General features: G+C 47.1%; 1 protein-coding gene across 1 annotated transcript in view; it reads right to left on the bottom strand.

Moving 5' to 3' along the window:
• Nucleotides 1-12,907, bottom strand: part of sv2a (synaptic vesicle glycoprotein 2A) — a 28,131-nt gene that overhangs the window by 7,647 nt on the left and 7,577 nt on the right. The window contains exons 2-7 of the mRNA XM_008281086.1: nucleotides 6,574-6,754; nucleotides 4,880-5,031; nucleotides 4,163-4,296; nucleotides 2,204-2,293; nucleotides 1,625-1,732; nucleotides 147-235 (exon numbers count right to left, since the gene is read on the bottom strand). Of these exons, the coding sequence (XP_008279308.1) occupies nucleotides 147-235; nucleotides 1,625-1,732; nucleotides 2,204-2,293; nucleotides 4,163-4,296; nucleotides 4,880-5,031; nucleotides 6,574-6,754 (754 nt within the window). The remainder of the gene's footprint in view (nucleotides 1-146; nucleotides 236-1,624; nucleotides 1,733-2,203; nucleotides 2,294-4,162; nucleotides 4,297-4,879; nucleotides 5,032-6,573; nucleotides 6,755-12,907) is intronic.

The raw sequence follows: 12,907 nt of genomic DNA, 5'->3' as shown, positions 1-12,907 counted from the left end.
GAGCTCTTCATATCTTTTAGCAACAGCTGATAAAATCTGTTCACGCTGACGGAGCAGACGTATGGGATCCAGCAGCCAGCTGTGTTTGTAGCTGCTGCTCTAGTGAGGAACCGGTAGCTGAACATGCCCCATGAAGCCCACCTCACCTGAAGGACATGGAGAACCACACGGCCATCATCATGTAGGTGGTGCGGCGATACTCGGGCGAGAAGACGGTCTGGAAGTTACTCCACACCTGAAGAAAACACAGAGACACAGCGGACACACAGAATAATATACATGAAGCACAGCCAGATAAAAGCAGTAAATAAACAACAGAAGGCGTCTGTAAGAAGCAAACACCACGTCCCAGAAGCTCTGTGCAGGTGAAGAGCCAACAGACCCACACAAATAAACACACAGAGACGAGATCACCACAGAAATAAGCCTCCTGCTTCTACCAACCACACTTCATTAGAAATGCATTATAACAACACAGCGGCTGCATCAGTCCTGATCAATGCTTGTTATTGATAAACCCTGAGGACCTTCTATATATAGAAACTCCTGCTTTATGGAAACAGTTGATCATCCTGGGATCTGCTCCTTCTGTCAGCAGATCGATATCCGTCCTCTGGATCTGGACCAGGACAAGACTGCTGCCTCACCTCAAAGGCCTGAAGGAGACGTCAACATGGAGCCCGGCTCTGCTCAGCGTTCAAAACCAACAATCAACAAGTTTGTTGTTGTCGATGTAAACACATAAAAAAATGACCCGGTGTTGCTGAGCGAGGCTGTTCTCGTGTCACTGGTCTGAGCCTCCTGGACTCGACAGACTCGAGGCTGTTCTCGTGTCACTGGTCTGAGCCTCCTGGACTCGACAGACTCGAGGCTGTTCTCGGGTCACTGGTCTGAGCCTCCTGGACTCGACAGACTCGAGGCTGTTCTCACGTCACTGGTCTGAGCCTCCTGGACTCGACAGACTCGAGGGAAGGACCTGAGGACGTACAGACTTGTGTTCACTTTTATTAAAACCTGTTGTAATCCGTATTAGTTGGCTTGAGGCTCAGAGTCAGGACGTTCTGGTTCCGTTCTGGTTTTACAGGATCCGTTGTGAGTCATTAAGTGTTCTGTACCTGCTGATGCTGAGTCATCAGTCCAACACGTTTCCATGACAACACACACTTCAGGTATAACAGATCAGCTGTAGGACCTGGTACCTGGTGGAGCATCTCACTGTCTAATACTGCAGCAACCAGAGGAGCTGTCCAGTTCTATGCTGGCAGCAGAAAGCATTGTGGGAGTTTAGCTGGTAAAGGAGTCCTCTATAGCACCTGATGACGTCCATTAAACCAACATGGGGTCAGCCCGGATAGAGCTCCTGTATCCCAGGGGCAGGTGCCACAGCTACATCTGAGGCATTTATCAAGATTATTTTTAAATGTAGGACACCAGCAGAAGTAGACAAAAGGTTGGCATGAGATCTGTGAGGATGTCCGTCAGCTAAAGTTTGGCTTCATTGGCCCTGATCCTGATGTTTAGACCAGGTTTGGACATCCCCGTCCCGTGTTTTGCCTCTTTTCTCTTGACCATCTCAACAGGAGGCGTTCCAACATAACAACACAGTAAATGTAAAAAACCAAACCTGGTGGAAGAGCGAGGTGAGCTTTACTCTCCATTTCTCGTGCCAGGCAGCGTTGTCGCCCAGGTTCACCAGCTCATCCAGCTGCTTCACCGTTTTGATGGTGGTCACCTGGAGGAACAGGACCGTCACTGAACAGCTTCAGATCTGAGCTCTTCTTCTGGACACGTGTCTCTGATATTCACTGATGTCTACATTATGAAACTACAGCGTTAAACATTTAAATATTACTCTTCATGCATATTATTATGACTCATGTCCTGCCATTAATTCTATTATTTATGAAACACAGGCAGCTGCTATTATTAATTTTACTTATTAATGCAGTAAGAGGAGGTTATGGGATATCTTTATGGCACCACATGTCAGTATCACTGTGAACTGTGTAGCTCGAGGCATGAAGAGATTACAGGAGTTTAAAGCACATCTGTTTTAACTCATTAATATGCAAAATTATGCAGCACAGAGCTCTAAACCTGCTGCACTGAGTGAGCCCACACTCTGAACACACACTATGCTGCTTTGTGCACACACACAGCACCAGTGGATTAGAAAGGCTGAATGTTCTGCAGCGTAACTCACAGAGAAGACCCGCTCTGGGTAGCCCTTCGCCCTCATGTTGGTGTCGTGGACCTGCTTCAGGATCATCCACGCCTCGTCATGCTTCCCGTTCTGGAGGAGGAACACAACGCATTTAGGTGTGAGCGAGTGTTGGTGTTGGGTCAGGTGGAGCGATGCTGGAGCAGCGCCGTCATCCTCAAGGTTCTTCAGTCAGACTCCAGCAGGACTCCAGTCGGATCCACTGTGAAACTCTGTGTGTTGTGTTCAATCATCAGATGTTATGAAAGGATCAAGAAACAGACGTGACAGCAGCGACACTCTGACGCACATCTGGAGACATCAGACACGTAGATAACAATAACAGATAATAAGAAGTCAGTCTGAAAACACTGGCAGAGCTCAGTGACGTCCCATCCACCCATCTGTCACTGCAGGTAACCGACTTCAGAACCACATCCTCTGCTCACTCACATGTCCTGGTTTTATTCGTTGTGTGCCGTCTCTGATCTCAGAGGACTTTGTGGTTAAACAACATTTTAATAAAATGAAGTAAAGGTTAATTCTTTCATGTTAAACTGCGGTTGTGACTGTTCTGAACAAAGCTGCATCTTCAGCCAATGACTGCGTGATGTCCTCTGACTTTAGGAGGATTCAAAGTGTGTGTGAGGTGGTTGTGTGGGACTAGATCTGCTCAGGTGGGACTAGATCTGCTCAGGTGGGACTAGATCTGCTCAGGTGGGACTAGATCTGCTCAGGTGGTGCAGCGGGTTGTCCACTAATCATAAGGTTGCCGGTTCGATCCCACATGGGCCAGACACTGAACCTGAAGGTGGTTTGATGTCAGGCAGCTCCTTGCATGGTGCTCCAGTGTGTTAATGTGTTTGTCAGTATTTTCTTTAGCGTCTCATCTGCTGCTGCTGGAAACCTCAAACCCTATAATTACCTCCATTTGTTTTTATTGTAGGTTTTATGTTAATGTGGAACAACACGAGGCCTGAGTGCTGACTGGTTTTATCAAGTCGTTTTTATAAGTGATGATGGGAAATGTCATGAACTTCATTCATTCAGTGTCATTTTTTTAAAATTCAGTTTTTGCCCAGAGTTACTTCAGTATTACCTGTTGGCTCATCTTTCCTTTGAGTTAATGTTCCTGTCGTGAGTGTTCACCGTAGGAGTGCAATCACTTACTTATTAGACTCGAGCTGTGAGCTTTTAATGACATCAGTGAGACTGTAAATGGACTAATATATTGCTAATATATTATTAATATCAGCAACACATTTTCACTAAACCTGAATGTTTGTCTGCATCAAGGACGTCTGCATGTCTGAATGAGAGACACACCGCTAAGGCAGCAACTAGAATAAAAGAAATCAGTAATATAAACAGAGAAATAATATTATTTAACTATCTAACTATTAAACGTGTTCCAGTTCTACACACCATGAAGCCGCCTGTGTTTTCAGAACACAGCCGGCATTAAATGAAGTTATCAGCTGACAGAACGGTACATTTTAATGTTATATATATATTAATGTTAATTAAACCAGAACTTTATTTATTATATTCCAGTTGGGAAAACAAGCGTCAAACAGAAGTTTTGAGGACGTCTAACACAATAAATCTGTTCTGTTACCTGGGTGTCATCACATCCTCGTGAGTTTAACATCATATGTTGAGTTTAAAGATAAAATAACATGTGCATTAGTAACATGGATGATCTTGCCTCGTTTTCTGTTCAAAATGTTCTGCAGAGGAATGAAAAGCGTCAGCAGGACCTGATGAATGGGCGCTACCCTGGTGCTCGGCCTGCTGCAAGATGTTTACATGTGCATATTAATGTAGTCATTCAACATATTCTGGAAAGAGAAGCATTTGTCTGCAGCCCCTGACGCTTGTGATGCACCGACGCCTGCTGTTTAAGGCTGTTTATGCATGTGTTCAAGGTCTGAGTGTGGTGCGAGCTGACGGGCAGCCGACCTCCAGGAAGAAGCGGGGGCTCTCAGGCATGGTGGTGAGGGCAGAGATGGCCGCCACGGAGGGGAAGGCACACACCAGCACGAAGACACGCCAGCTGTGGAACTGGTAGGCCGAGCCCATCTGGAAGCTCCAGCCTGCACCAGGAGACAGAGAGAGGAGATGAGAGCATGAGAGGCTTCCTCTGGTGATGCTGTACAGGTCTGGTAGCACACGCTTCGTCCTGCAGTGATCGGTGGTCAGAGGGGCTCTGATCAGCTGGATCCTCTCCTTTGACCACTGCAGTTCATTTAGAGTGACTTCTGTGGTTCAGAGGAATCACTGATCGCGTTAGTCCCGACTATAACCCAGAAACATTCATACGCAGACTGTGATTTACAGTGAATTTTTATTTAAACAGGTTTCTTCCAGCCGGAATATAAAAAAGAAATGAAAAAATATAGAAAAGAAATGCCGATACAAAACCACTCCTCCCGTGTCTCATTAGGGGCTGCAGGTGTACACAGCTGGACGGTCGCCGGTACAAACAGTTCACATTCATCCTTAACACCACGTCTTACCATCTTCTTGTCATTCTTTAGATCATTACCAGCCAGAAGAGTCCTATTAGTGAAATAATGATTCACTGTAAATCTGCATTTGGCACGGCTGTGAAAACTGTGGTGCTGACCAGACGTATTGTCTCTCTTAATGATAATGATGTGAAGCTGCTCTTCTCACCGTAGTGTGGGATGATGGCCCAGGCCATGGCGGAGGCGTAGATCCCGCCGATCATCCAGAACATGCAGAGCCAGCTCAGATGCTCTCCTCGCTTCTCCTGGGCCAGGAACTCCGAGTAATAAGAAAACACGATGGGGATGGAGCCGCCGATGCTGTTAAAGGCGTGAAAGGATGAAAAGAGGAAGGAAAATGAAATGACGAGCAGGAGGAGGAATCTGCATTGGAGGAGCAGCAAACGGTGGAGAAGATAAGGAAGAGAAGGAACAGACTGCTGTGTGCAGACTCACAGTGTGATCGTTGTTCACTCTGTACCGTCTGTAGGTACATTCATAGTCTGTGTGACTGCTGATGAGTGAATAAAGGTTTTAAATTCAAATTCAGTCCTACTCTGCTTTCAACTCTTGAGTGCTTTCAGTAGGACACAACTGCAGATGTTACAAGACTAAAGTCACATGCTTGTGGTTCATGTTGTTGGCTTTTATTTTGTTGGATCGCACTTCCTGTTTGGTTGTTTGTGCAGGAAGTGTTTGTTTTTGCTGCATCGCTGCACTGAATGATCTACAAGTCCATCCAGTGGCCAAACTGAAAACCCAGAATGAACTGGAAGGTTTTGGGCTGCTTCATTCAGGTTAGAAAAATCCATTTCATTTCCTGCCCTCGGACACATTTAGCCTCAAACAGGTGATAAGGTTCCATTCACCAGGTTGTTCCTGTTCTCGCATCAGTTCACGGTGCACACATCTTTATGTAAAACACAAACGACACGCACAGGGCAACAACTGGAAACACAGTAAAATATAAGCATGGATCTGATGTCACAATAAACTCGGTGGTTGTCTGAGATCCTAACTCACATTATAAGGGTGCTGAACAGGAAAGGCCCGACCCGTCTGAGGGACTGTGTCGTCTGGTAGAAACGTTCTGAGGGTTTCAAAATAAAGCTCCTGTAATGTTTTTATTAGACTGCACACGTCTGAAGCATCTACTGAACATATTCCCTGGAATCGCCCCAGAATGCATGTCTGGAAACACAGCGCCTGAGACTCAAAGGTCCACCGTGTTCTGGACCGGTTCTGTTTGGGGGAATGTTCTTGTCTCGTCCCTCAACAACACAGTGTTCATGTAGAATGTTTCTGCTGAATCCAGACAAACTCATGTTCGGCCGCCGTGTGTCCAGCCTGGTGAAGGTCAGGTCTGAATGCCAGACGGCCACAGAGCTGCCATTTCACTGGCATTTGGCCACCAGTGTTCACACAGGCAGAAATCCTCTGAATAGCCTCAACAGATGCATTCAGATGAGGAGCACAACCACCATCACAGCTTCTCTACGAGCCGGCCGAGTTGTGACGTACGGATTCCTAACTGTAATCAGTAACAGCTCATTATGGCTCATTGTTTCTAAGCTGTTGACTCAAGTGTATGAAATTATTCTTAAAAGTGCCTCCAGACAAATTGTAGCAGCCAAAAGCCCGGTCCAGCAGCTCTATGCAGCCCCTGACCTGCATCGTACACAGAAGACCCTCTGATGGAGGGTTTCCTTCCCTGAACAGCACCATAGCTGCAGCATGTCTATTCGCTCTGTGACGTGGCGTCGCTCTGCTCGTCACGTTAGCTGATGCGCCACAGCCGTCGTGACCGTCTCATTTCCAGCTCCGGCTGCTGCCGTTGCCTGTGTGACTCATCCGTCTGCTTACCCCACACCAGAGGCCAGGCGGCAGAAGAGGAACGAGCTGTAGCCCTGGACGAAGGACGAGAAGAAGGCAAACACGCTGTTGATGGAGAGGGAGATGAGGAGGGTCTGCCGCCGGCCGATCCGGTCAGCCAGGCCGCCCCACACGAAGGCTCCGACCATCATCCCCAGGTACACGATCAGACCTGGAGGCAGGAGGAGGAGGAATCAGAGTAACGTCAGGGGAATGTGATGGGAAGAGATAATGAGAGGAGAACAGAGGCAGACGCTTTGATAATGACTTATTATTCATCAGTAAACTCTACTTCCAGCCTTCTCTTCCACCCTCATTAGACTTCAGCGCCCAGGAAATTAGCTCCTTTCACAGCCTGATTGGATGCTGAAGTGTTTCCCCATGAAGCAGAGTAAAAGAGAGCATCAGAACAACCCTGCAGAGAGGGCAGGGTCAAGGTTTACACCTCAAGGGTCATCTTTTATAAAAATACAACCATGACACCAGAAATAATCTGGATTGTACAAAGAAAAACCCAGTGAAGGCCAGAATGGCTGGAAACAGCTGAGTGTCTCTGGACGTCTGCTGTGAAGCCAGAGTGAGAGACTTTCACACACACCGCCGATCAGCTGAAGCCTCCACAGACCTGGTTCCTCCACAGACCTGGTTCCTCCACAGACCTGGTTCCTCCACAGACCTGGTTCCTCCTGTCATGTTCCCACATGACGCACCAGAAGCATGCATTTAACGGTGGATGGACGGAGACAGAGCAGGTTACAGCAACGACTAAAACGGTCGAGACAACGAAGGAAAGACCTGGAGAGCTTCCACGAACAGGTTCTGACACTACAGATAAAACAGAAGCTTGGGTGGATGGATTATAGTGTGAAAATATCAGCAGTCAACAGCCAAGCATACAACAGACGTGTGACCCTGTTTGTGTAATTACTCTCATTGCCAGAAGGGGGAGACAAAGGGCCTGCAGGTTTAAAGAAAACGTTTCTAGCACATGTGACCACTAGATGAGAAGGTTTATACTTGTACCTGTGGACCAGGTTCTGTCCCATTAGAACAGGACTATAGAGCCAGGCTCAGGTAATCTGATGTCAGTGCATCTGGAGCTTCCATCTAGAACAAATGAGAAACAACCGGCTGCTCATTTCTAAGCTTCACCTTCACCTTCGTCTTCCACAACATGAAACTGTTCTTTTGCACAATTGGAAGAAAAAATAACTCCTACCCTCCTTCAACTCCTGCTTTATGTTTAACATCCTTCTGATAAACAGTACAGCCTGAACATCATGAAAAGACTTTTCTGCTCTGCGTCAGGAACCTGGAGCAGCCAGCAGCAGGCCGACAGCAGCTTTGTGAAGCCGGTCTTGTGATCTCAGGTGCTAACACGACTCTCTTTCCTGCACTCATCCAAGGCTGCCTCCTGCTGATTGCCTGTCAAGCTCCGTTTCTCTCTGCGCCACCGATGATGCTCCCACACATACACCAGTTGCTCGTTTGCAATCAGCGCCGTATTGACATCCTGTCAGCAGTTTTCGCGCTTCCCGAGCCTCCAGCGACACGAGTTATTGGTGAGATCGCTCTGAATGAATAAGGAGGACAAAGGAGGCCAGAGCACAGAGCCTGAGTGTTGGAGCAGCGTTTGGAGCTCGTGATCACTTTAAGGTAAAAAAAAAAGACCTTCCATCGATGGTATGTTGTTTATGTCCAGCATGAAGCTCTGGTACATCCACCCTCTGCTCAGAAGACCAACACACTCCACTGTCTGATGGCTCATTAAACTCAGTCAATAGAGTTGATTTCAAATCAATTCTTGCCAATAAGACATTTAAACGTCTCTGATCCTGGAGGTAGATTTGTGATATTTAGCTCGTTAGCATGTGCCAGAGTGACCGTCCTGCTCGTGCATGAGCACACTGTTGATGCTGCAGAAACACAGCCGTGATCGTAGAGTCCTGCTGAGTCAGCATCGTTCACCACAGGACCAATCAGTGGTCGACCTCTGCACTGCTTCATACCTCGATCGGCTTGCTGGAGGACTGCATGCAAGCATCTCTCCATGGCCTCTGCATTGGTTGAATTCCTATAATCCAATGGAGACCAAGGCCTTAAGTCAACCTAAATAATGCTGAACTTCTGGCCGTCAACACAGTGATGATGGACGACTAACGGACGGACCTCGGAGGAGCCTGGAGGAACTAAAGCACAGTCTCTTGTAGTTTGAGCTGTGGGTGATGGTGATGATATCCTCAGCCTCCACCTGAGTGTCAGACGACGGGTGTGCAGAGTTGTTCCTCGCTCAGACTCCACGAGACAGAAGGCATGACGGGTCAGTAGAGACCACGAGTCTGAAGAAAATCTACACATTTGTCTGTTATTGCTCAACACTGTGTGAACACCCAGGAAACATCCATCCATCCATCATCTCTACACCTTCATCCTCACCAGGGTCATGGGGGGCGGAGTCTATCCCAGCTGACTCAGGGTGAAGGCAGGTTCACCTGGACAGGTAACCAGTCTATCACAGGGCTACACTTAGAGACAGACAACCAAGCACACTCACATTCACACCTACGGACAATTTACAATCACCAATTAACCTCAGCATGTTTGTGGACTGTGGGAGGAAGCCGGAGAACCCGGAGAGAACCCACGCTGCACGGGGAGAACATGGAGACTCCACGCAGAAAGATCCCGGGTGTCCTCACTGGGACGCCAACCGGTGACCTTCTAGCTGTGAGGCCACGGTGCTAACCACCGAGACACCTGCTGCCACCCTAAGAAACAAACTGATTACAAATATTTCAGTTTTAAATTCTCAACCTTTTCATTATTTTGGCTAAAATCTCATTGCATGCATTGATCTGAGCAGGACCACAGAATGATCAACCCGTTTAGAGAGGGCTGCCCAGGACGGAGCTTCATCATTCACTCTTCATTTTGCTGTAACAACGAGCTGACAGCACACTGAGTCCAGCAGCAGTAATGAAGGCCCAAACCCGACTCCACACAGCGCCACGTGTAGGATTGTCTGTCTGCAAACGATAAAATAAAAACGACCTCGGGCCTGGCTTTATGTTGGTAAGTGGTGCAGGAGCCAGACAGATGAGGCATTGTGGGATCAATTAGGCGGGAAAACAGAGGAAGCAGCCCACGTTGGCTTTAAACGGATCTGTTGGATCAGCTACGATGATCCATCACACAGCCGAACCAGCAAACTGCTGAGACGATGTTTCACTGGGCTCACAGCACCGAGGCAGAACAGCCAGGGTTAGGGCTAGCAGAGAGGCTCCTGACTGCAGTCACATGAGGAGGGATGCCCTTTTCCTGTAGATGAAAGACCTCTGAAGCACTGATGAAGGTGTGTGTGTGACTCACTGCCTCCGTCTGTGTATTTGGGGAGTAAACACTGCAGCGCTGAAATGGGAAGAAGGTGACTTTAACCTTCTTGTTTGATTGATTACACGGATCCTCTGAGCACATACAGTCTGTGTTTCCATGAGCACAGGTATAGAAGTACTTATATATGTGTGTGTGTGTGTGTTTCCACTGAGGCAGGGCAGAGAACTGCTTCTCCTGACAACACAGATCTCACAGAGCCACGGTGGTGACTGGGCTCAGGAGCCGCAATGCAGCAGCATGAAGGTAGACGAGGAACAGACAGAGAGACAAGCGACCAGTTCTACAGTCAGCATCTCTTCTTAAAGCTCCGGCTGGAGAGTCCTGCTGAGCCGACCCGTCGCCCCCTCACCACTCACTGGATCATTATCTCTGCTGCTGTCATCGCCGGCGGCCGCCTCGGGTTGGTCTGTCTGTGGCTGCAGTGCATCAGCAGCTGCGCTCGCCTCGACGATAGTTCACGTTCTGAATTATCTCGTTCACCTGAAGGACAAAATAACTGATCTAACATCAAGACGAGGCTGGACAGAGAGCCACACCTCGCTGTCATCAGCATTTCAGAGCTTTGCAGTTTGTCCCGTCGTTCAATAAAACCTTTCAACAAATCCCCAAAGATAAATGCCAAGTTTACCACAATTCTGATTTTCACACATTTCTTATACATACATAAAATGCAATACTCTTATATTTAAAATGGGAGAATGTGTGCTGTCTATCGGGTCAGTGGATTTACAGCCGGTACCACTATCACTGCTCCAACGGGTCACAGCACGGAGCTGTTCTCAGTTACCAGCAGATCCTTTACTGAAGCTAAAGTACCAATACAATCATGTAAAAATACTCAATTACATGTAAAAGTACTGCATGAAAAATCCTCCGACATAAAGAAGAAGCAGCAAACTGCAGCGACAGGAAGAACGTTAAAGTACAAGTCTGGTCAGTCTGATGTACTGTAAGACAACAGATCACCAACAGTGAGACATCAGTGTGTCAAACACCTGAGGGCTCCAAACATGATCAGTGGAAGAGGAAAAAAGAATAAAAAATCTGTTTTCAATTTGTATCTAACATTTGATTTTTGTTTAGTTATTGGATCATTTGAACATGTCTGTGAGCGGGAAACATCTCCCCGACCTCTGAAACGTGAGCCCAAGAAGCCAAAAACGTCGGAAACCGCCGGTTCAGTCTTCAGCTACGTGTTGCAGCCACTGTGTGAAACCCTCGTCTTAAAACAGCCGCCAGATGAATGTGGTGGAGCAGAACACTGATATATTTCATTAAAAGGAAAACACTCATGCACAGTGCTTCAGGGAAGGTCCTTCCCACCGCTATGTGCTGCACTGCAGGTCCACAAACATACAGGAGAAACGCTGGCTGGGGAGCACACAGGAACATTAGCAGCATCATCCAGGAGGCGGCGTAGACCAGAACCTGAGCTACAAGAGGGCTGATACTGGCCGTACATGTGCCCAAATGGGCCAAAACAGAACTCTGAATGAAGGACAGCGTTGCTCCATGTGTGCTGGATGTCAACAGGAGCAACTATTTTCCAAAACACAGTTGATCAGCTGTTGATGAAAAGCTGATGATGTGTCAGATTGTATCTGTGGCGGGTTTGTGCAGTCTGAGCAGTGATTGGTCCACAAGGCGGCGCAGTGACGAGAAAAAACAGAAAAGTTATTAATGATGAGGAGTAAAGAACATACGAGCTGTTTCTGTAGAAGAGCGAGTGTGTGTTCATACATCTACAGTAAATGTTTTACAGATTGTCCACGGTGCTGCTGTAGCTCACAGATGAGACGCTACGATCTGGGTTCTGGTCCGTCCACGGTGCTGCTGTGCTGTAGCGTAGCAGCATCTTGAACTCATCTCCACCCAGCTCCCACTACCTCCAAGTGGGCGGAGGGGAAAAATCTGTTATTAAAAGTGTTCCAGCTGAAGCTGCTCCTCGGAGGAGAACTCTGAGTCAGCAGCAGCAGCGCCGCCTGGTGGGAAGCTGGTGAGGGATTCTTGTAACGGTGGTTCTGATTGCAGCCTCTTGAGACCAAATGGGGTCACCACCTACAGGGACTGCAGCAGAACGTGCTCTGCAAGCCGGGAATTATGGGAGGGAGAGAAGGCAGCACACTGACGCCTCATGGGAGTGACGGTGCTTTGACCAGAAGTACACGATGGTACGACTGTAGGCACCGGAGAAACCAAAAATGTTGTTTTTTATCAATAATTTACTGATATTTTATAGACTCACTCTGTTTTGGTAAATTACAAACAGTAACCAGTGAAATCATAGAAAAACTGTTTTAATTTACGAGCTAATTGTAAAAAAAACAAAAAACTGTACACAACTGATAATGTTCACATCAAGTCTGTATTTTTATAAATATTATTTTGTTCTCTCAAAATGTGTGAAATGGCTTTACTGTGTTAACGTCCAGCACAAATATTCATCTGTAGATATTGTCCATTATTATTTTTTCTTTGAACATCACATCAGTCTCTATTATTAAAGGTTTTTGCTGCCTGATTCTAACGTCAGTGTTTCTGCTTATAGTTTAATAAAAACAGCAGCGAGGAGATTCGAGGCCACAACGTCCTGCCTGCCACGATTCTGCTGTTGAACCTTTGCATTTTAAACCATCCAGCTGTAGCGAGCCACCAGCACTCCGTCATGTCCTATAGCTCCACAGACGTCGTTAAATCATGTATTCTGTTCAGATAAATCACTCTTTTGTTGGTTGTACGTTCTGTTTTATGCCCCTGTACGTATTCAGACACACTACAGCTGGCAGTAGGCTGGAGGAGATGTGCAAAAGGACAAATAACTGCTATTTTAAATTCATAATCCATATCCAGAGACAAAATAAAAAGAGCTGCACAGAATAAGAGCAGGACGAAGTGTGAACGGGTGAGAAGGAGGAGAAGCAGCATCTCAGCA

This window comes from Stegastes partitus, unplaced genomic scaffold (genome assembly GCF_000690725.1).
Source record: "Stegastes partitus isolate 25-593 unplaced genomic scaffold, Stegastes_partitus-1.0.2 Scaffold222, whole genome shotgun sequence".
Lineage (NCBI taxonomy): Eukaryota > Metazoa > Chordata > Actinopteri > Pomacentridae > Stegastes > Stegastes partitus.
The sequence above is the reverse complement of the archived record's forward strand: the minus strand, read 5'-3'. Positions and strand labels throughout refer to the sequence as shown.